A 24,518-nucleotide genomic window follows, 5' to 3' on the forward strand; every position below is an offset into this window, starting at 1 on the left:
TTTGAATGAATGCTCAAAATACTAATGAAAAAAATAAAAACATAATCCACCAATGTGGTTGATGCCTTCAAACTGCTAACCAAAAATGGATCACACATAAGAAATAATTTTAGTCTGATTCATGAACTCTTTGGAAACCGAGTGGTACCAAACTTTTGGTATAAAACCATTTTTTTCCAACTAAGTAAGATCCGTCCATAAAAAATACATAAATACCATTTAAATGGTCATAGCTTGACACAGGATTGCCAAATCTTCAAATTTATGGACTTTTTAAAAATTCTTTTGATAACCTATTCAACGGTAGGTCGGATTATGGATCCGGGCATATTTTACATACAGTTAAGTGAGATCTGGCTTCAAAAATGTTAATAAATATCACTTAAGTATTCATAACTTGAGGCAGGGTTGCCAGATAACAGAATTTGAGGTTTGTTAAAAGGTCGCTTTATTTAAAATCGGTTCAGCCAGTGTCGAGAAAAGTGAATGACAACTTCAAATCTCACACAAAGTTCATAAATAACAACTTAATTTGATCACTTTTCTATGAAAAGTCATAAAATTATACTATTTTGAGCTCGTTAAAATCAAGTGATTTGTCACCATGATAACCGCCTTAAAAGTCTCCTAATTTATTTTAATTTCTTCAAATTATTTGAAATAAATTCCCTTAACCTGTAAACATGTTTTCATACTACAATGTTTTTGGCAATTCTATTAAAAGTTTAATTCAAAAAGCATCTTAGTATCAATGCAATGCACCTAAAAAAAATTTAAGACAGTCAAATTTATTTAAAAAAAAAAATACTTGTAGCTCTTTTTTCTTCACATAAATTTCAATTCAATTGGCGTAACTTCTTCTAGCACAGTGTTTCTCAACCGGTGAGGAATTCCCCCCTGGGGGGGAATTTGAGCATTCTTGGGAGTGAATGAGGATGCAAAAGAAATTCAATGTCTTTTACGTGTTTGCCTGAAATAAATTATTTTCGGATACTTATCAATCTTTCATGTTTTCATACGAATCACAAAAATATTGATCAGCTCTTAAAAATATTTCAAATAGATTTATTTTTAAGAATCTGTTTTTTTTGCAGTTCATCGTGATCATTGTCATTAATTTTGTGTTTTTGGTGTCATTTTATTGCCAGCTGCTCTTTAATAATAGTTTTGAAACATTGTTTGTGAGTTTTTGATCTCATGTTTTTATAATTTTTGTGTGGTTTATGCTGGAACAATATCAATTAAATTACTTTTTTCTTATGACTCAAAACTCTAAGTTTTATTTTTATTGGCAAGCAGTTCTCTCAAAAAGAACGAAAATTGTTCAATTTATTTCACAATCAAAAATTCTGAATTTTTGTATGATTAATTTACTTATGGTTTTAAAACATAAACATAAAAACATAAAAAAAAGTTCAAAATGAGAGAGGGGGGAATGAAGGTCTTGCAAATAAGCCAAGGGGGGAATGCAACGGAAAAGGTTGAGAACCAATGTTCTAGCATTTTTTACGTTCTAGTAGTAGTTCATGCGACAACTTGCGAAAAGAAGATTTTTCCAGCAAGAGTCGTAAACTGATCCAACGAGGTTTATTGAAAAATCAAGATTTGCAACTAGTTGAGTACGCCAACAAAATAACAATATGAAATAACAAGCCAGAAATTTTCAATTCTAAAAGGCATGGGAAATGCAAAACTATCGGTTTGCAATCATATGTTTCCAAAAATTTGAAAAAAACGTTACTTAATCCACCTTTAGGTGGTTGGTGCCTTCCTCGCATTCATAAAGTGAATACACTACACAGCCTCAAAAAGTGTATAAATAACACTTTTTTTTATCAAAATATCTGAGATCCGGCCTCGAAAAAGTGTATTGAAAAAACTAAAGTAATTATAACTTTTGATGGGGTTGTCAGATCTTCAACCTTTTGGGCTTGTTGGAAAGGTCTTTTGATTACCTATCCAACGATAGGTCGCACGATAGATCCAGATCCTTTTTCATCAAAATATTTAAGATCCGGCCTCAAACAAGTGTATAAATAGCACATAAGTGCTCATAACATAAGATGGGGTTGTCAGATCTTCAATCCTTTGAACGCGTTGGAATGGTCTTTCAAATACCTTTCTAACAATATATAGCATGACGGGTTTTCTTACAAAAACCACCCTTTTTACAATCTTCCGAAGTTTAGCTAAAATCGTTTTTTAGCATAACTTTTGAAGTACTTTTCTAAACTTCATAAAATTAACTAGAGTCTTGTGGGACCCCAAGACGGATCGAATGAGACCAAAACCGTCCAAATCGGTTCAGCCAGTCCCGAGATAATCGTGTGCATATTTTTCGGTGCACGGACTCACATCCAGACACACGCACAGCCATTTGTACAGAATTTGATTCTGAGTCGATAGGTATACGTGAAGGTGGGTCTAGGAGGTCGAGTAAAGAAGTTTCTTTTTTCAAGTGATTTTATAGCTTTTCCTCATTGAGGTGAGGAAGGCAAAACATTTTTCTGATGAAAAAAAACTTTTTGCAGTACAACGAAAATCTACAAAAAAAAATATTTGTTTTTAAACATGTTAAAAATTATCATAACGCAGGAGAATGCACTTTAAATTGTTTTCTGCTGGTTGCACTTGAAACTACATTAAAATTTTGAAGTATCTTAAAAAGATGAGGGGGGAGGTCAACAGCCTTGGAACTGATGTTTAATAAGTTTGCTACCACGGTTATGTCTCTGATATTACTATATTGTATTGTTTTGGCAGCAATTCCCTCAATAATTTACAAAAAATATCAAATTATCGCAAAAAATCGGGGGACAAATGAAGTAAAGGAAACAAATAAATTCAAAAATTCATCGATATTTTGCAAATTTGTGACAGTAGCAGAACTGTTATAACGTAGGGGAAATATACCCATTTTAATCACTCTAAGCCGTTCGACCAATTCTCATCACTTTTGCTGTTTTCCGCTATCAAATCAACATTTTCAGATGTATCAACAATGTAGAATTGCTTGCTTACTTTTACTTGAGCTATTTGTTACTTTGGAACAGTCAAAAACACTTTAGGAAAGCTGTAATTCATTATCAAAGTGCTGATAGGCCGATAATAGAAATAGGCTGAAAAAGGGTATAGTTCCCCTACAAAGGATTTGTGATATTTTTGCTTCAAATTTTTAATATTAAGCTTGAAATTTTATTATATTTATTTTCAATTCCCAAAAAACAAAAACTCATCCAAAAACCATTCAACAAATTGGATGTGATTTGTGATTTCCCCTCGGGGCATTTATAATCAAATCAAACACAATTAACCATCGGCCAGTGCATTCATCTTGACAGAGTGCAATCTTATAAACACTCGTTCGGCTCTGCACATTCGATGTTATTCAAAGTCGGAGTCAAATAAAAGAAGCAAAAAATACCGACCCCAAAACAATGAACCCATAATAAAGTCCCACACACACCGATCGTTTTGTTTCGCGGCCCCTTCGGGAAAACCGAGTGGCCAACCTGAGAGATATTCATCGTCCGTCTCTGTTGGCTCCAAAGGAGAAGAATCTTGGATGCAATCGTCGTCGTCGTCGTCGTCGTGTAGAACATGTGTTCCATTTTGGCGCACATGTTCCAGATTTGGATGCATTTGGGGAAAGATTTATCTGCAATTTGTGCATCGTTTATTGTTTCTGGTGTTGTTGTGGTTGCTGGTCTGGTCTGATCTTTTGGCTTTTGGTCAGCGAAATGTTGTAGGCGAATCATCGCATCTTTCGGAGGGTTCGGCCGCAGTCTTTCAGACGACATTGGTTGGACGCGACTGGTCAATTAATGAAAGTGATCATTTGGAAGCTATTTTTAGCGTGAGCGATAGCTTGGAAAGTTGAATTACACGACAAACGAGACTAAAAAGTAGACCAATTCATTATTGCAACAATTTCGAAATAAACTAAGAACCATACAAACTCATCAAGTTCTAAAACTGAACAGTTGAACAACTCTAACGAATCACGGACACGATCCAAAACCCGTCGATCCCGTCAATCCTGCACATAAATGGTCATGTGCTCCAGTACATACCATTTCCAGAACTCGGCACTGACTGACGGACACAAACTGTGGCCGGCAGATCGTGTTTATGGGACTGCCCCTTGCGCTACCGATCGTCAGTTGGCGCGCAGAACTTGCATGTTTTCTTCATGTTGCTCCTTTTTTCCGCGAAACCTTTTGCTGCTGACTTTTCTCCTTTAAATTGTGACCATAAATGGATTAGAAAATAATTGTTTTGTTCTGAGAATGTCACGACTTTTTATCTCCCGCCAAGGTTTCCTCAGAAGCACTTTGAGTCGAACATTTCAAACTTATTTGGCTTCAGTAGGTGCACTTTGGGTCAGTTGATTGTCCGTTCAATAATAGGACACAGAGCAAAATCGAATCCCACGTGGCATCGGAAGCAATTGATATTTCGTCATGAAACACTGCGGCGGGTATCGAAGATTTTGCTCCGAAAAAGGAACCGCTCGATCTAAACGCCCCCCCACTGGCACTGGAGGAGGTTACCTTGTTGGTCGAAAAGTGAAGCTGATTGCGTAGCTGTGGTTGCAGTGGTCACCACGGGTTCAAACCGCAATAAGAATAAAGCGCTTTGAATCAAATGGTTCAGTAAAATGTCTTACACAACAACAACATTTTGAATGTCAAAGGATTAAAAATTTAAAAGATGAAAATTACCTTTTATCGATGTAATTTTACCTCAATTTATGTGGAATAATTGATTTAATCTTGGTCCTTGTTCATAAATCTGAGTTTCATTTTCCGATATCTCGTCACAATGGGATGGTATTACCCCTTTAATTTTTCTGGATTTTTACTAAGACACGTTTTTCAGTGATTTGTAGCTCGAAACCGTGAAAAGATAGAAATTTTGTGCCAAAGGGACTTTTGTGTAAATTTGATGGCGTACGCAAACTCGTATTCGTAAAGTAACGTATTCTTGTAAAAAAAACACTTTCGAATCTGAAATAACCCACGTATTTTTTCAATTGGAACAAAATTTTTCATTTTAAAATTACGTGTTTTTGTAACTTTGCAGGGTTTGCTTTTAGAAGGTAATAATGTTCTACAAAATTGTAGAGCAGACAAAAACAAAAATTTTGATATAAACATAAAAAGTTTTTATGCATTCTTCACGAGTTATCAGATTTTTTTTAAAGTTTTTTTGAAAAGGTGAAGATTTTGGCCATTTTTTATCAGTTTTTTTGAATTTTTTACACCTAAAACTCAACCGTGTGCATTTGAAAGATTTTTTTCGAAAAGTTCAGCTTATTTTGTATAAGAATGACCTTTTAGGCAATTGTTGTGACTCGTGCATAGCTAGAATCAGACATTTTTTCAAAAAAAAAAAAAGTTATGGTAAGCGACAGTAGGTATCTGGTTTTTTTTTTATTATTTTAAAAAAATCCCCATTATTATCTACAACTATGTAGAACATTGTTACAATAACCCTGCAAAGTTACAAAAAACAAGTTATTTTAAAACGAAAATGTTTGTTCTCAATGAAAAAATTACCCTTCTGGGTTATTTCAGCTTAGAAAAAAACATTAAATTTCCCATAAAATGACAAGTCTCACGCTAATTGTCATTCAAGTAACGGAAAATGGCAGCTATTTTTAAAATATTTTTTAACTTTTTTGATGAAGAATAGTTTTTTCGGAATTTTGTAGTACATAGCGCGTTCAAAATTCCCGGGATTTTTCCATAACCGGGAATTCCCGAATCCCGGGATTTTTTATATTTTGTCCCGGGAACTCCCTAAATTGAAAAAAAAAACAAATTTTGGTTTGAAAATTCAGTTTTGGTTATAGAAATAAATGAACAGATGAATACTTAGTAATCGATAAGAATTTTTAAGCATTCAAATTTGAATTTGGCTTGTATAAGCATTAATTTGGCTTATTATCCCTATAAGGAAAATGGTTAAAATTTTAGTTAACAGAACACTTTAAATATTTTCCGTTAAATTTGATTTATTTTTAAAAATACTTGGTATTATATTAACGAATATTTATGAATTAAAACTTTTTAAAAAATATCATATCTAATTATTTATCATAAATCATCGGCATCTGGAGCAAATCAGGACAAAAAGTGACGAATTAAGACAGCTGTTAAACCCATTTTTTTGTAATGTTTTAATCTATTTGATGACTTTTGTAAAAAATTCTCGGAATCCCGGGAATTCCCGGAATTAAAAAAATATTTTTCCCGTTTCCCGGGAAATTCAAAACCCGGGAAAATTGTACGCAAAAGTAATACGCTGTCAAATTGGGCTTCCAATTTCATTAAAATTATTTTATTTTGCAGCACGAAAAATGCGAAACAAAAAGAGGTGAATTAGAGCTCAAAGGTTCTCAAGAAGTTTTAAATTTTGAATTGCATTGAAAGTTATTTTACAATAACAAACAAACAATAAACACTAAAATGTCCTTATAAAAGATTATTTCAAGACTTCCACAACCTTTTCCTTTTGTTGTCCCGTCACTCAAAGTAATGGCAGGCAAAAACTAAAGTTTTAACCATTTTATGTATTTTGAGACAATTTTAAAAAGATTTTTAATGCAAACAAATTAAATCGTCCAAACTGAATGGTGTTTTCATAATCGACATGAAAAATTATAATATTATGTGTTTTTTGCAAAATTATTTTGAATTTTTCGTGCGACAAAAAAGCACGACAGCGTCGATTTGAGCATTCCCGAGCTGTATTACCCTCATCAAAGCGGCCAGGCCTACTGCGTTGCATTATCCACAGAGAGGATTCTGTAAACGGATCACTTTTCACAGAATCTACAGCAGAGGTGTGTTTAAAATTTCAACAAGACTGTCAATGTTAGTAAAACTAATTTTAAAAGTTAGAACAAAGTAATTTATTTAAAATTTTGTTTGCGCTTTACCTCACCTCCAGTAGACTATTTCTGTTTTAGGGGGAGAGGGGGTAATATGCACCCCCTAAGGGAAAACTGTGATTTCTCAACCATTACAGCATTACTGTGGAAGAATTTTGTTCGATGTTCTAAAACAACTATTATTCTTCGTCATCCTTGTGAAAAAAGTCTTAAAAAACCTCAAAATTGTTCGAAAATATCGAATTTCTAAAAACATTTTTGATTCATTTCAAACAACCATGCGGGGCAATATGCACCGCAACATTGGGGCAAAATGCACTACAACAACGGGGCAAAATGTACCACAACATGGGGCAAAATGCTCCGGGTAAAAGCAGTTTTCACTAGTCACCACTAGATGACACCGCTGTTTTTACAAAGGAGCTTCAGAGCGGTGTATTTTGCCCCGACCACGCTTTTTGCAGAAATTTAATAAAAAATGCATTTTTTTTGATGTTTTTGGACTCATCTATCTACAGAATAGTGAAGATTATGGCAAAAACTATATACCCCAATACTTACAATAACAATAAATGCTTTTTATATTGTCCAAAAATCATAATGAAAGTTCAATGAAAATAAGATGAAAACACAACATTTTAAAGTTTTGCAAATAACTTAAGCTGTTTTTATACTACGATGCTCAAATTTTTCCAGCATGGTTTATTAATGTTAAGCTTCCAATTTCTATGAGTTTTTCCCCGGAAAATTCTTCCAAATACCTAGAAAAGCAGGGGGTGCATTTCGCCCCGGGGGTGCATATTACCCCCTCTCCCCTTAATAGTCCTCCCGTGAAACAATCCGTTTACTTTTGCGCCGCGACTGCTTTCCTGTGTGAGTAATGAGGAAAATAAAGGCACGATTGCTACTGTGGAAAACCAGAGTGGCCAGCATCCTTAAATGGGACTTGCCATATATCGCCAGGCTAAATTTAGTCGCTGATATTCCGTGACTAATAAGGCACACATAAGAGGGCAATAACTTCAGCTGGCACGGGCAATTATTTGAGGTTTTTTTTAATGGTTAATATCTAAAGTTTGAGCAAAGGTCAGAGCAGCGTTTCAAGTATCGACCAATTTTCCAATGTTTTTCTGTGGAATCCGAGATGGGAATTGTAAACAAATCACCGCCGAATGCATAACAAGAGCATCTTCAGAGTGCATCCTCTGAAGCCGTTGCTTTGTTTACACTGCTCCGGATCGCACTGTTTGTTGCTGCTTCACCGGGCGAAAGAGAGAAAAACAACTTTTCACGGTTAGTGTGTGCAAACACAAACCTTTTCTCGACTTTCCAAGTGTTTACAAACAGCGCGCTATAGCGAAGCCCCTTCCCAGATAGTTACGCACGAGATCCCGAAATTGGTCCAGAATGCAATTCAGTGCGGGAGATTGCTCGGTGTTTAGCTAACTGTTGTTCCTGTGGTCGAGACAAACAAAACTTCAATTGGAACCAGGCCAGGCCGTCCAATTGAGCCGTGACCACCAACGAGCACCCGAGCTTGGCGTGATACATCCGCTGGAGATGTTTCTTTGAAGAACTGACTTAATTTGGTGAGCATAGTTGGGGGCAGCTTCTTTATCAGCGAGCTGGTTCCCATGAGAAAACCTCGATTCGCAGAGATTTTGATCGCAATGTCATGCACGCTCCTCCGGTAAAGTGTATTACGTGATCGTGCTGATCTACGCGACCTCTTCTACTCAGTCTGGGATCATCCCAAAGGGTAGACCACAAAATTGATGTGAACATGCCTCACGAAACGTCTGCACCGGGAATAGAATAAAACTTGATGCACTCCCGGACTCGTAGAGTCCGTCCATGCGGTATCGCGGGGTAGAAACAGAAGAGCCATCATCGGTAGTGGCTGCGCTGCTGGATAATGGGAGAATTTAAGATAAGTAATTGGGGAAGTCTGTGTAGCGCAAAGGGAGCAGCTATAAAAGAGTTATGAGACCGTGCGACAGTTTACGAGTGCTTGCCACTTCAAGTGTATCAAGTGGAACAAAGCGAGCGCGCGATCGGAGTTGGAGAAATCAGTGATCATGGTTAAAGCATAAGAAGCGTGGTTGGCGGTGGAGGTGGTCCCATCATTATACATAACTTCAATCTCGCGAGTCTGCTGCTGGTTGGGTATTATAATAAATGAGTATGTTGACATGTGGTTAGAGCATGCAGCTGGAAGCTAGCAATGATATACTTGTGGAAGGATGATCGAAGTTTACTAGACGTGAGAGCTGGTAATAGAGTACATTAAATTGCATGATTAACTAAGAGAACATAGATATTATATCTTGAAGAGATTTAGATTAGCCTCACATCTCATACATCGGTACACCCAAAACTAGGCAGTGAGAGCATCGAATCGAGAGAACAATGACCTCGAGCCGAGAGAATAGTGGTACCATTTACGGACACAGAGAACACCGCTCGAGATGGGCGTTGGCCAAAAAATCATCCAAACAAAAAGTGTCGACTACGGGAATCGAACCACAGACATTTGACAGACTAACCCAATGACTTAACTGCCTTGGCCACAACAGCTCAGTGACCAAGGAGTGGTCAGAAGTAGAAGTATGATACTCGTTGGAGATTTATTGTTTAAATTAACGAATAAACTCATTTGTTTTGATGGTGTGAGTTGGTAGCATTATCTTAAGATTTTGGCACTGAACTTTCGATAAATTTTGAGGCAACGATTCTCTCGACTCTGAATTGTGGGTGTATCATTGCGTAAAGGGGGACAATGGGGCCAATCCCATGAAATTATCTATGAAAAGGTCGTTAGTTTTTTGAGTCCAAAAAATCGTTATCTCTTGAAAAAATCCTGACAACTCGAATGTTGATTTCAAGCAAAACAATGAAATTGGGCAAATTTGAGTTTGTAAAAAAAGTGTGTTCAGATTTCTAAATAAAGTGGAAATGGATTTTCCGAAAAATTGTGAAGTTTTAGAGCTTTGAATTAGATTGTTAATTTGATTTTGGTTAACCGCAGTGGATTTCCGTGAAATAATTCGTTGGCATCGAACTGTCAAAAATTGATCGCGGTAGATCGCGGTGGATACTTTTCTACCACAGTTTCTTGTGTAATCAATGTGGTAGATGCTTTGGTGGATTTTTAATAGTTCAAATTATTTCAAGAAAATTGACCGCAGTTAATCAAACTCAAATTAACAATCCAACTTTGGTGTCTTCAGAAGAGTTGTTGTAAATGGAAAGGGGTAACTTTTGGTTTGGTTGAAAATTAGGGTGGTTCACGATAAAGGTGATTTTTAAAATCTAACTTTTCAGGAACTTTTTGGGATTTTTTTTTTTGAATTCTAGAAAAATGTTGGACTTGCCAATCCAAGCAACTTTGGATACCAACATTTTATCGCGCAATCTACAACCTTCTACGACCAAATTTAGAGAAAGCATCTGAGAGAACCTTCAAAAATCATTTTTTTAACTTAGCAATTCATGGTATAGTTTTAGAGAAAAGTGATGATCAGGGCATTTGTAGTGCTCTATAAACAAACATTTTTATTTTTTTACATGTTACTTTGTATCATAAGATCAAAAATTTTAAGGTAAAAAAGCGCCGGCCAAATTTTTAGCGCCACATTGCATTCAAAAGGGGAGATTTAGCACAACAAACGACGAAAAATTTCAGGGATATTTTTGTTTAAACTCGAGATATTCTTATTTGAAAATGTCTAAGGGACCACCCTAACGAAATGCAAAAAATGTCCAAATATATGTCTATACATATAAGTTACGGAAATTGCTTTCCGCATAATTGATCGACGCCACCAACATCGTCAGCACAGCCGGCAACAGTAACCCAAACTGCGAACAAAGCTAAACTTCGTTTACCTCGCCGCGATTGAAGCAAGTAGCTCGATTAATGCTTTGCAAGCAAAACCTCAGTACCTCGTGTGTGAGGCTCTGGGGGACTTTTCGATCACAATAAAATCAGAACGTTTTGGACAGTCTAACACAACGCGTCGGCGTTATTTATTTCGAAACTCCCCCCTTTCATAATGGGATCTTTATAACTGGCGCAGTCGAGTCTTCGCCGGAAGGTGGCTGTGCCCAGTGATTGAAGTGGTCGTTCGCGAAAATCTCGGTAGTGAGACCAAAAGTGCAAGTTAATGCGAAAAACACGGCAGTTGTTCATTCAGCAGAAATTCGTCACCAACGGCTCTGGAGATCAGGAGTGAAGCAGCCAAGGAAATTACCTGGTGAAGCAGCCACCGACCGAAGAAGATGAACCAACGTTATCCGCTGGATACTTCGGCAAGAGGCGTGATACCATCGTGTGCACATCGCGAAAAACTCAGAACCGAGTTCAGGAGCGCAGCACGACATGGATTTCAACACCTTCGACGAGGGAGACAAAGGAACAGCGTTACCCGGATTTTCAACAAGCAACAAAATTTAAAGTGAAAAAAAATCTAAATTCAAAATTCAAAAATATTTTTCCAAATTTGATAAGTTAAGTGAGTGTGTGTGTGAGTAAAAACAAAATCAGCAATTCGGAAATCATTTAAATAATTCAGCATGATCAGATTAACTAATTTGACAAAAGGAAAAAACACGATTCAAAATTTATTTTTTTTAGAAGGTGTGTGAGTGATAAAAAAAACAAAGAAAACCATTTCCAAATTATGCAGCCAAAATAATTCAGTTAATCGAGTGTGTTTGAAATTGTTGTGAGGAAACATTACAATGAAATAATAGTTTGTTTGTAATAGCTAGTTACAAATCTCAATTTGTAATTCAGAGTTACAAAAGTGTAATAAATGAAGATGTAATTAAGGATTACGTAATCTTTGATTACAAATATTTGTAACACTTAATTACAAAACAGCAACAACTATAATGTTTCAAACATCACCAAAGAAGCTTGAGATATTTCAAACTCGCTGAGTGACCTGTTTGGTAGTTCTTTCCGATGGAAAATTTATGTGCAGTCGATACGGATCGGGACGATCCTTTCTTGGTGAGGAGCAGTTACGGAAATTGCTTTCCGCATAATTGATCGACGCCACCAACATCGTCAGCACAGCCGGCAACAGTAACCCAAACTGCGAACAAAGCTAAACTTCGTTTACCTCGCCGCGATTGAAGCAAGTAGCTCGATTAATGCTTTGCAAGCAAAACCTCAGTACCTCGTGTGTGAGGCTCTGGGGGACTTTTCGATCACAATAAAATCAGAACGTTTTGGACAGTCTAACACAACGCGTCGGCGTTATTTATTTCGAAACTCCCCCCTTTCATAATGGGATCTTTATAACTTATAACTTTGTCAATTGAATTCGAATCTGCCCTCAAAATTGACCCAAATTGTCAAAATATCGATTTTTGTTCATATTATGGGTTTGGGTACGACCAAAAATCGATATTTTGACAATTTAAGTCCGTTGCTTGGATTGGCTAGTCCAACAACTTTCTAGAAAACAAAAAAAACCCAAAAATATTCCAGAAAAGTTTTAAAAATTTTAAAAATCACCCTAATCGTGAAACACCCTAATTTTCAACCAAACCAAAAGTTACCCCTTTCCATTTGCAACAACTCTTTTAGACACCAAAGCTCTAAAACTTCATCATTTTCCACTTAATTTTGCGATCTAGACCACTGTTAAATGTAAACATCCACTGACGTGAGTGCGATATACTCAGTGTTTTGCTTGATTTTTTGTCCCTCGGGACCCCGGAAAAAGGACTAAACAAAAAGTATTTCTCAACAGTAAACTTCCCCACTGGCGTTTGCAAAGGAGAAACTCCCATCAGCAATAATGTGCGCAAACTGCGAAGGCAATTCGACGACGCACTTTAGTGGCTGGGCTGTTCCACGTGAACGGCGGTTTGTACCGCTCAAATCTTTCAGAAAAAAAATCAAATTATTCGCTCTACAGCATTGCCTTGGCGTTCTCGATTGCGAGATTCCTACTCGAAACTAGGTGTCCGAAGGCTTGATTGTTGAGGCAATTGCAAACCTCTTTTTACACTTTAGCTTCCATCCACCCCGGGATTCGAACTGCCTACCAGCGACTCCACCGAGGCAGGACCTCGCTCAAATCTTTATTACGATTAAATTTCGATTGATTTCACTTCCATAAAAAAAAACTTATTTAAAATTCTCCAGTTGAGTCGTCACCCTGTGCCTTTCAACGACTGCCCCAACGACCTCTCTGCTCCACAATGGCGAAAGGACTTGAGATCAAGCTTCAGATGCTTTCTTTTTGCGACAAAGTTCATAAATATTATCGTCACGAAACCGCCTCGACAGCGGCAAGTGCTCGCAACAGACTACGCGAGATAATTGATAATGGGTTCCACAGTTTCCCATCCAGCAGTGCTGCCATCCGCGAAAGGCCTTCAGCTCAAAGAGGTCGATTTTTGTGCTGGTCGATTTTCGTGGCGCGCGCGTTCCAACATACATTCCGTCGAGTAAACACCACAATGAAAGTGCGCGATCCCGCGCCGCACTTGCGCAGAGATAAATGTTAACGTGACCGCGGGTCCCCCCCGTAAAGGTGGACGTATCAATTAACCTCAAATTTACGCCGCTTTTGACCCGAAAACGACCCGGGAGGTGCCGTTTCGGGCCGTAAATGTAATGTCCTTTTGAGCTGTTTGGGGTTGTTGTTGATCATAAGGTTAGAATTTTTAAATTTTATGCACAAACGAACAAAATTTAGCTCTTTGACAAATTTGGACTCAAGATCGACCAAATTTGATTAAAATGACCACCCTAGCAGCGAATCCACCCCTAAGACCCTGAGGGTGCGTAGTCAGTTCCATCCATTTCTTCTGGCCGATGATGAAGGTGCCACCGGCTGGGCCGTTCGTTGCTGTACCTATGGCAAATTTATCGACCCCGGCCGTCTTAATTAATTGAGGTCCCCGGGGGTGATTAATGGTTTTGGTTTTGGCAGCGTGCGAAATGTGCGCCTTTTGAACGGAGAGCAAACAATATGAGTTGGCACGGTACATGCCAAGAGAGTTCATTAAGGGTAATTTGAACTTATAGTTTGATACATTTCCAATTTGAGTAGCCACCCTGTCCAGATACCAGACCGGCTTGCAATAATTTAATTAATTTATTTGCAAAAAGAAACTTGTCCATTTCGCCAATTGTGAATTAATTCTGCATGATTGGTGAAGGTTTAATCTGACAGCTTCGACGGCAAAGGGGGGGACCAGAATCAACCTCCAGCAGCAATTAATGTTTTCTCTTCAAGCTCGAGGGTTTTTTGGACGAATTTTAAGCACCTCTCCGAGCGGCATAATTTAATCTCAAAGAATGATACGAGCCAAACTCGTGAAAACAGCACTCTCAAGGCGAAAGGGTTCGCCGCTCGCTTACGCAACGACAAGTCCCGTTCCCAGACGGTCATCTCGGTACTCTGATATGGTCAAGAACAAGTCCACACTCGACTGTCCAGCCTAATTTAATTCCCGATCGAGCGCGCGCGAAATTTATGACGGAAAAGGGGCAACTCCGTGATCCTCATTAAAACATTCCTTTTCCCTTTCCTGGACCTACCGTAACCTTAAAATGGTCAACGGTGGCGATAAAACGTCGCGCCGAACGTTTCAAATGACAAACCCGCAAAACGGACGAGGCGCGGGAGTCCCCGGGAGTTGGCCACGTCCGAGGGCTTTACCAAAAACAGGTTGAAGTTATTCCAGTTCCAATTATACGTCCACCCGAGCAAAGGGGAACACAAGAAGTGTATTGTCAGTTTTGGTCAACGGCTGCCAGGGCGCTCTGGGAGAACTGCCTGGCTGCTGTGAACTATATCCCAATCATTATGGGACAGGACCAGAGAGAGGAAAAACCGGCGACCGGAGCTGGCCGATCGATCCAATCTTTCACTGCTTCCTAAAACGGTGTTTGGACTTTGCTCTCCGTTGCAGAGTGCGTTGAGTTAGTCATACTTGGCACGGTGTGTATGGGAACGAGTTTTCTTCAAACTAAATTTTTTTTATTTCAAAATCACCCAGAAAATTACAAAGTTACACCAATAGCTGTTTTACACGTGTTTTATGTTTTTTTTATGATTTTCACGTTTTTCATGTTTTTATGTTTTCATATGTTTTATGTTTCTTGCCTTCCTCACCTTACTGAGGAAAGGCTATAAAATCACTCGAAAACTAAACTTCTCAATTAGACCTCCTAGACCATCCTTCATTTATACCTATCGACTCAGAATCAAATTCTGAGCAAATGTCTGTGTGTGTGGTGGGATGTTGATCAAAAAATTGTCACTCGATTATCTCAACATTGGCTTAATCGATTTTGTCCGTTTTGTCGTCTTGGGGTCCCATAAGTCGCTATTAAAAATTATGCAGCTTAGTTAAGTACTTCAAAAGTTATGCTAAAAAAACGATTTTAAGAAATGTCCGGAAGATTGTAAGAAGGGTGGTTTTTGTAAGAAAACCCGGCATGTTATACATTTTTAGAAAGGTACAAAAACCTTTCCAACGCGTCCAAGACATTGAAGATTTGACAACCCTATCAAAAGTTATTAGCACTTAAGTGTTATTTATGTACTTTTTGGAGGCCGGATCTCAGACATTTTGATAAAAACGATTTCCGGATCTATCATCGTCGACCTGTCGTTGGATAGGTAATAGGATGTAACAAAAATGACTTTTTGGCGGGCATTCAGGGGTTTGTTCCGGTGGGCATACTGAGCCTAAATCCCAAATATGAGCTTGATTGGACGTAACAGGAGCTGGCGCTCCGCCCTTCAATTTTAAATGGGATTTAACCCGTAAAAAAAGATTTTTTCAAAAATGTCACTTTTTGAGGCATTTTGGCCACCAATGCGTTTACCAAAAACATCACTGGCGTGTAGGCCAGATCCTTGCGCATCTTTTGGTATATATAACATTGAAGTTTGGAGCATCCTGGAGCTCGGTACAGACCTTCAAAGTTTGTCATTTTTTCGAAAAATCGGTCCCAGCAAAATCAAATGGCGTCTCGGGCGTCGCGAGGTGCGACGCATGTCTTTTTTGCCGGGGCCGATTTTTCGAAAAAATGCCAAACTTTGAAGGTCTGTACCGAGCTCCAGGATGCTCCAAACTTCAATGTTATATATACCAAAAGATGCGCAAGGATCTGGCCTACACGCCAGTGATGTTTTTGGTAAACGCATTGGTGGCCAAAATGCCTCAAAAAGTGACATTTTTGAAAAAATCTTTTTTTACGGGTTAAATCCCATTTAAAATTGAAGGGCGGAGCGCCAGCTCCTGTTGCGTCCAATCAAGCTCATATTTGGGATTTAGGCTCAGTATGCCCACCGGAACAAACCCCTGAATGCCCGCCAAAAAGTCATTTTTGTTACACTCTAATAGGTAATCGAAAGACCTTTCCAACGCGTTCAAAACATTAAAGATCTGCCGACCCTATCAAAAGTTATAAGCACTTAAGTGTTATTTATGTATTTTTTCGAAGCCGGATCTCAGAAATTTTGATGAAAACGTTGTCCGAAACTATCATCATGTCGTTGGATAGGTAATCAAAAGACCTTTCTAACGCGACCAAAACATTGAAAATCTGACAACCCTATCAAAAGTTATAAGCACTTGAGTGTTATTTATACACTTTTTGGAGGCCAGATCTCAGATATTTTGATGAAAATGTTGTCCAAATATATCATGCGACCTATATTTGGATAGGTAATTAAAAAGCCTTTCCAACGGGCGCAAATTGAATTGAAGATTTGACTACTCTATCATAAGTTGTAAGCACATAAGTTCCCTGAAATATGAAGATCTGACTACCCAATCTGAATGAATGAATAATGAGTCAAATTGATAGAACACATAAAGGTCCACCCTATTTTGGATAGCAAAAAAAGCAAAGCAATCCACTTTAACGACCCCCGGGTCTTTTGTGGGCTCTGTTGCAAGTTTCTACTCATTTCTAGGCGTCCGAAGGTTATGTGTGGTGAGTCACTCAAAACCTCTTTTACGCTAATGGACCGACGTTTTACTTCCCCATCCGATAGAAGGCGTGGTCAGGCAAATCTCGTCTCGAAAAATGCCACCGGGTCCGTCTGGGATTGAACCCAGGCCATACTTGGGTGAGAGGCTACCACGCTAACCATTGCGCCACCGGACCCGGATAGCATTACCTTTTAAATGTGAGGAAGGCACCAACCACCTAAGGGTGGATTAAGTTACGTTTTTTTATGGCTTCAATGTTTTTCATGTTGTTCATGTTTTTGAATGTTTTTCAGGTTTTTCACATTATGCACATTTTTTTCTAATTTTTCCCATTTTTCCCATTTTTCACATTTTTCACATTTTTCACATTTTTCACATTTTTCACATTTTTCACATTTTTCACATTTTTCACATTTTTTTCATTTTTCATATTTTTCCTGTTTTTCCTGTTGTTTCATATTTTAAATGTACTTTTTTGTTTTTTTTTCGTGTTTTTCATATTTTTTATATTCATATTTTTCATACCGTCATCAGGGGTGTCATTGCTCATTGCTGAAATTTGTATGACCCACACCCCCAGACCCTATGTCACCCCTGATAGCTTTTTTTTTCACATATTCATATATTCAATTATTTAATGTTTTTAATGTTTCTAATGTATTTAATGTTTTCAATGTTTTTAATGTTTTTAAAGTTTTTAATGTTTTTAATGTTTTTAATGTTTTTAATGTTTTTAATGTTTTTAATGTTTTTAATGTTTTTAATGTTTTTAGTGTTTTTGATGTTTGTAATGTTTTTAATGTTTTTAATGTTTTGAATGTTTTTAATGTTTTTAATGTTTTTAATGTTTTTAATGTTTTGAATGTTTTTAATGTTTTGAATGTTTTGAATGTTTTTAATGTTTTTAATGTTTTTAATGTTTTTAATGTTTTTAATGTTTTTAATGTTTTTAAATGTTTTTAATGTTTTTAATGTTTTTAATGTTTTTAATGTTTTTAATGTTTTTAATGTTTTTAATGTTTTTAATGTTTTTAATGTTTTTAATGTTTTTAATGTTTTTAATGTTTTTAATATTTTTAATATTTTTAATGTTTTTAATGTTTTTAATGTTTTAAAATGTTTTTGTTTTGTTTTGTTTTTCATGATTTTTGTTTTTTGTATTTTTTTTTGTTTTTTTTTTTTTGTTTATACAAATGTTTGATTATTTGGAGTTCGATTATCCACTTTTTTCAAACAAAAAAGTTTAAAAAAAGTGTAATTCTATTTAGGTAAATGAGCAGTTCTCTAGGATTTCGGTCATTCGATTTTTTTTGTATTTTTTAATCCGACTGAAACTTTTTTGGTGCCTTCGGTATGCCCAAAGAAGCCATTTTGCATCATTAGTTTGTCCATATAATTTTCCATACAAATTTGGCAGCTGTCCATACAAAAATGATGTATGAAAATTCAAAAATCTGTATCTTTTGAAGGAATTTTTTGATCGATTTGGTGTCTTCGGCAAAGTTGTAGGTATGGATACGGACTACACTGGAAAAAAATAATACACGGTAAAAAAAAAAATTGGGTGATTTTTTTATTTAACTTTTTAACACTAAAACTTGATTTGCAAAAAAAACACTATTTTTAATTTTTTTTATTTTTTGATATGTTTTAGAGGACATAAAATGCCAACTTTTCAGAAATTTCCAGGTTGTGCAAAAAATTATTGACCGAGTTATGAATTTTTTAATCAATACTGATTTTTTCAAAAAAACGCAATTTTGGTCGCAAAAATTTTTCAACTTCATTTTTCGATGTAAAATTGAATTTGCAATCAAAAAGTACTGTAGTGAAATTTTGATAAAGTGCACCGTTTTCAAGTTATAGCCATTTTTATGTAACTTTTTTCAAAATAGTCGCAGTTTTTCATTTTTTTTTAAATTAGTGCACATGTTTGTTCACTTTTGAAAAAAATATATATTTTGCTTCATCGAACTTTGTTGATACGACCTTTAGTTGCTGAGATATTGCAATGCAAAGGTTTAAAAACAGGAAAATTGATGTTTTCTAAGTCTCATCCAAACAGCCCACCATTTTTCAATGTCGATATCTCAGCAACTAATGGTCCGGTTTTCAATGTTAAAATATGAAACATTTGTGAAATTTTCCGATCTTTTCGAAAACAATATTTTTCAAATTTTTAAATCAAGACTAACATTTCAAAAAGGCCAAACATTGAATATTACGCCCTTAGACTTAGAAAACATCAATTTTCCTGTTTTTAAACCTTTGCATTGCAATATCTCAGCAACTAAAGGTCGTATCAACAAAGTCCGATGAAACAAAATATAGAGAATTTTCTCAGCTTTTCAAAAATATTTTTTTCAAAAGTGAACAAACATGTGCACTATTTTAAAAAAATGAAAAACTGCGACTATTTTGAAAAAAGTTACATAAAAATGGCTATAACTTGAAAACGGTGCACTTTATCAAAATTTCACTACAGTACTTTTTGATTGCAAATTCAATTTTACATCGAAAAATGAAGTTGAAAAATTTTTGCGACCAAAATTTCGATTTTTTGAAAAAATCAGTATTGATTAAAAAATTCATAACTCGGTCAATAATTTTTTGCACAACCTGGAAATTTCTGAAAAGTTGGAATTGTATGTCCTCAAAAACATATCAAAAAATAAAAAAAATTAAAAATAGTGTTTTTTTGCAAATCAAGTTTTAGTGTTAAAAAGTTAAATAAAATAATCACCCAATTTTTTTTTACCGTGTATTATTTTTTTCCAGTGTAGTCCGTATCCATACCTACAACTTTGCCGAAGACACCAAATCGATCAAAAAATTCCTTCAAAAGATACAGATTTTTGAATTTTCATACATCATTTTTGTATGGACAGCTGCCAAATTTGTATGGAAAATTATATGGACAAACTAATGATGCAAAATGGCTTCTTTGGGCATACCGAAGGCACCAAAAAAGTTTCAGTCGGATTAAAAAATACAAATATTAAAATTGAAGAAAAAAGACCGATTTCGTAGAGAATTGCTCAAATGTATTATTCTTAGCTTTAGAAAAGTGTAACTAACGTGTTTACGCAAATCATGGGGAATTCTGGTCGAATCCAGCTCAGGGCCACGCGTTCTCACAGCTGTAAGGTTGCTGATAAAGTCTGCTTGGCTTCACTAACACAGACAAAAATCAATTCCCGTAATCGTGAATTAAGTTCACGAATGTGAGATCCACGAAGGAATTTATTCATGAGTATGGTGCATTTGCACCATAAACGTGAATATATTCCTTCGTGGTTCTCATAATCGTGAACTGACTTCACGGTTTCGAGAATTGTTTTTTTTTCTGTGAAGGTCCTGTGTAAGCGCAATTGATAATACAAATATTACGGAACAAAACTTTCAAGTATTAGTGCCTTTTACATCAGCAAAACTTAACTATAAAAGCCATCGCAACCGACTGTTTAATCAACAGTTGCATCCAGGCAATTGAACGGTTAAAAGGTATTAATTGTTTAAAGCAAATCATGAAGTTTGTTCTGATTACACTTCTGGTGGCGAGCGTCGCAGTCTTTGCCGTCAACGGACAGTATGGCCCAGGTCAATATCCATGGGAGCAGCAGCCTTGGCAACAACAACAACATCCAGGCAATCAACGTATTGTGGAAAGTAATCCATTTCTGATCCCAGGTCAGCAACAAAACGCTGGTCAGCAAAGAAACCCTTACAATTTCCCACCAGGAGTAAAAGGTACGTTTAGAAGTTTTTATCTTTTGTTGACTAAAATATTAACCATTTCGACCATTTATAGGATGAAAACGATGCGGACAAATCAGATAAAACAAACGATCACCGCAAAATACTATTAAAATATTTCAAAAAACAATAATAAAACACAAATAGACCACACGAGCAAACAGTTCAGTTGTTTCATATAATAGTTTTGAAGATTTTTTTTAACAAATGTTCATGAAGGTGCCCAAAACATCTATGAGTTAATGTTTCATAACTTAATTGACTCCATGATACACGAGGATAAAGTTTGTATGAAAAAGCATGCTCTACGTTTTCCAATAAACTATCCAGGTAATCATGTATCAATTTTCGATTTCGACTCACCAGGAGGTTGTTGTCACTTGCACTATAGATCAACGAAACTTGTACCGCTTCGTTCTAACTGTGCTCACGTCCCACGCGCGCTTCTTTCGTCGCTTCTCACCGCAACTAAAGTGAAAGTGTCAAATTTCCCCGTTGTAACTCTCGCCGTGAATGATCGACACCTTATACAAGATCCCGAGACACGCGCTCGCTAACAGAACCCGATGACACGCTGGTGACGTTTATGATCTACACCGTAAGTGACGGTTAGAACTAATCCAAGCTGACGTTAATCCGCTTCATTCATCGGCGTAGATCGGGTCGTTCAATTAAAAAGCTACCCAAAACCTTCAGCTTTTTGGTGGCACGGAATCCGAAAAAAGTCTAATCCGACAGGAGGAACCTGAAGTGACTTTAGAACAAGTGAGAAGAAACGATAAACAGATGCGCCCATGGATTGTTTGCGTAGTTTCCTTACTCTCACCTCTCAAAATGCATTCCTGGCGCTGAAGAGACTCGTGAGGGGGAAATTCTTGGAAGTCTTGTCTTCGGTGGACCCGCACCGCTTCTTGGCTAGACGAATAAACAACCCGGAGGACGACGCGTCTAATAAGCCCAGCCCAGACGAAAGTGAGAACAAGCTGAGCAGAGAAGCATCGGTGCGTGCAACGGGCCACCGGTTTGACAGCCGGTAATTCTCTTTGACGTTAACGATCTCTGATCTCTTGGGGCGTAGCGCTGATCATCGGTGATCGCGAAGCTTGTGTCAGAGCCGTGTTAGGACAGTGGATTTATGCCATTTCGGTGGGATTTATGGGAGCCACCCAGTCAGAAGGTTCCAGAACAGATTGATCTTGGAGGAATTCCCAAAAACTGGATCAGTCTAACACTCTCTCTACACCGCGATCAGTGAAAATCAATTAATTACATCGGTCGATTACAACCTGCCAGTGTGTCCTTCATGTCAACATGGACTTTTTGTTGTACTCCGTTTCTTTATCAACGGCGATCGATCGGCTGGGCGTTACGCGCCACGAGGAGACTCACCTGTCCCAGATCGAGCGAAATGGTCACACGATCGTTCTTGCTCGCCTTGTGCAGCGTCGGACTCTGCCACCAGTTGCTCGTTCCGTCCACGATGTTCGTGATGGGGTGCCGCTTTTCCAGGTCCGAATTGTTGGCATCGCATATGCCACACTGGGACGATCGCGATCTTGGACTGCAAGAATACCACGCAAAAAAAAAAACAATTAAGATCAAAGATTAAACATTTAGCCATCGTTGAGTCACGACAAGAAAGAGGTGTCGAAAAATGGGCAGTACCTCTGAGGATCCTGCAGGCGACAGTACTCTTCTCGACCGTGTTGGCCGCAGGTCGCATTCACCGAAATGGTCGCACGCATGGCCACGTTGAAAAAAGACGGCCACATCCCGGTCGCCTTCTGGAAGCCGTAGTCCAGATCGCCGGGTGACGACGAAGTCAGTCCGGACAGCAGCTTCAGATCTGAAAGAAGAGAAAAAAAAAAACATTTTGTCAATCCCAACTCGATCGTACTAAATCATTCAGCTCGAAACATGATTTCCAAGTTCACGGTGCGGTTATAATTGATGAAAACAACCATCGGAAATCATGTCCCGTACAGGCGCATGCTGTATCGCGCGCTTCGATCTTCGACACACCCTCAACTTGTCGTCCCATCGAACTCGAAGTGACTCGAAAAACCAACAATTTTATTCAAATTACACGCGACGAAACACCGAAAATTGATGGATTCAAATAAACAGAATCACACTCCGTGGCACATCGGCCGGAGTCTGGAACTGGATCGTCGTCGAGGTCGCCGCATGATCTAATCGTAATGGGACGCGCGAAGCAGCCATAAACGGCCAAGAGACACATGCCGCCGCCGCCACGGCCATGACTTGTGAAGCATAATTCAATTATACGTACTTTCGTCAAATTTATGACCTGGTTTATACAATAAATAACGCTAATGAGCTGGAGTGCGTAGAGTTCTTTTTCTGGGACCTTGTTTTTTCCGCTTTCTTACTTAGGGGACCTGCACGCGTGTTTTGGATTTACGATTTTACACGGAAATTTAGATGGAGTTTTACATAAAGCGAAGAGGTTTAACTTTATGACGGATCAAGTTACATGTAGAGTACCGAATGACATTTTTGGGGAGTGTTTTGACTGGAGTGGTTGAATATTTGCAAAGTGCTTGTTGAAACTTAACTGTTTAAATCGAACCTTTGAATTGAATTGTTCAAAAAAATATCACAAAAACCAGGTGGCACTATTGACCTTCTTTTGAATTAAAAGCTAACGTGAATTATTCATTTCAAATCAATGTAAAACAATTTAAACTATCATTAAAATGTTTTTGACGAAGTTTTTTTTAACGAATACTTAATATTATGAATAATGATAATAGTATAACTGCAATTACGTTTTCGGTCCGTTTCAATGTTTTTGAAAAAATATATTAGCGCGCGTCAAGTGCGCGAACTGTGGTGGAAACCACACGGCGAATTTCCGTGGCTGTGCCGCGCGGAAAAAGTACCTCGAGGAGCAGGACAAGAAGAAGAAAGCGCCAGCGTCCCGCCAACCTCCGAAGACTTTGAGCTCGAACGCTGCAGCAGCTGGCGGCGGAGCGGTTCCATCGACCAAACCAGCGTTCCCTCCCGGTTGGGGAGGTTCGTACGCTAGAGTAGCCGCTTCTGGCGTCGGTACTCCCCCGGGACAAGCTGATGTTACTGGTGATGATCTCTTCACGCTTCCTGAGTTTTTCGCCCTTGCTGGAGAGATGCTCACGCGCTTTCGTGCCTGCCGAAACAAGGCAGAACAATTCCAAGCTCTCAGTGAGCTGATGATGAAGTACATCTACAACGGATAAGCTGCCTTGTGCAGCGAAGTTTTTCGACGTCAACAGACAATACAAACTGTGATTTAGTTTTAAGCTTTTCCTATTTCTGAGCAGTTCTCTAGGATTTCGGTCACTCGATTTTTTTTGTATTTTTTAATCCGACTGAAACTTTTTTGGTGCCTTCGGTATGCCCAAAGAAGCCATTTTGCATCATTAGTTTGTCCATATAATTTTCCATACAAATTTGGCAGCTGTCCATACAAAATGATGTATGAAAATTCAAAAATCTGTATCTTTTGAAGGAATTTTTTGATGGATTTGGTGTCTTCGGCAAAGTTGTAGGTATGGATACGGACTACACTGGAAAAAAATAATAAACTGTAAAAAAAATTTGGTGATTTTTTTATTTAACTTTTATCACTAAAACTTGATTTGCAAAAACACTATTTTAATTTTTTTATTTTTTGATATGTTTTAGAGGACATAAAATGCCAACTTTTCAGAAATTTCAGGTTGTGCAAAAATCATTGACCGAGTTATGAATTTTGAATCAATACTGATTTTTCAAAAAATCGAAATATTGGTCGCAAAATTTTTCAACTTCATTTTTCGATGTAAAATCAAATTTGCAATCAAAAAGTACTTTAGTGAAATTTTGATAAAGTGCACCGTTTTCA

The 24,518-nt window shown here is 37.5% G+C and overlaps 1 protein-coding gene across 2 annotated transcripts in view; it reads right to left on the reverse strand.

Annotated features, from left to right (window-relative positions):
- Positions 1–24,518, reverse strand: part of LOC6036156 (laminin subunit alpha-1) — a 226,680-nt gene that overhangs the window by 139,204 nt on the left and 62,958 nt on the right. For both annotated transcript variants that reach the window (XM_038251285.1, XM_038251286.1), the window contains exons 3-4: positions 22,298–22,478; positions 22,022–22,193 (exon numbers count right to left, since the gene is read on the reverse strand). In XM_038251285.1, the coding sequence (XP_038107213.1) occupies positions 22,022–22,193; positions 22,298–22,478 (353 nt within the window). The remainder of the gene's footprint in view (positions 1–22,021; positions 22,194–22,297; positions 22,479–24,518) is intronic.

This window comes from Culex quinquefasciatus, chromosome 2 (assembly GCF_015732765.1).
Source record: "Culex quinquefasciatus strain JHB chromosome 2, VPISU_Cqui_1.0_pri_paternal, whole genome shotgun sequence".
Lineage (NCBI taxonomy): Eukaryota > Metazoa > Arthropoda > Insecta > Diptera > Culicidae > Culex > Culex quinquefasciatus.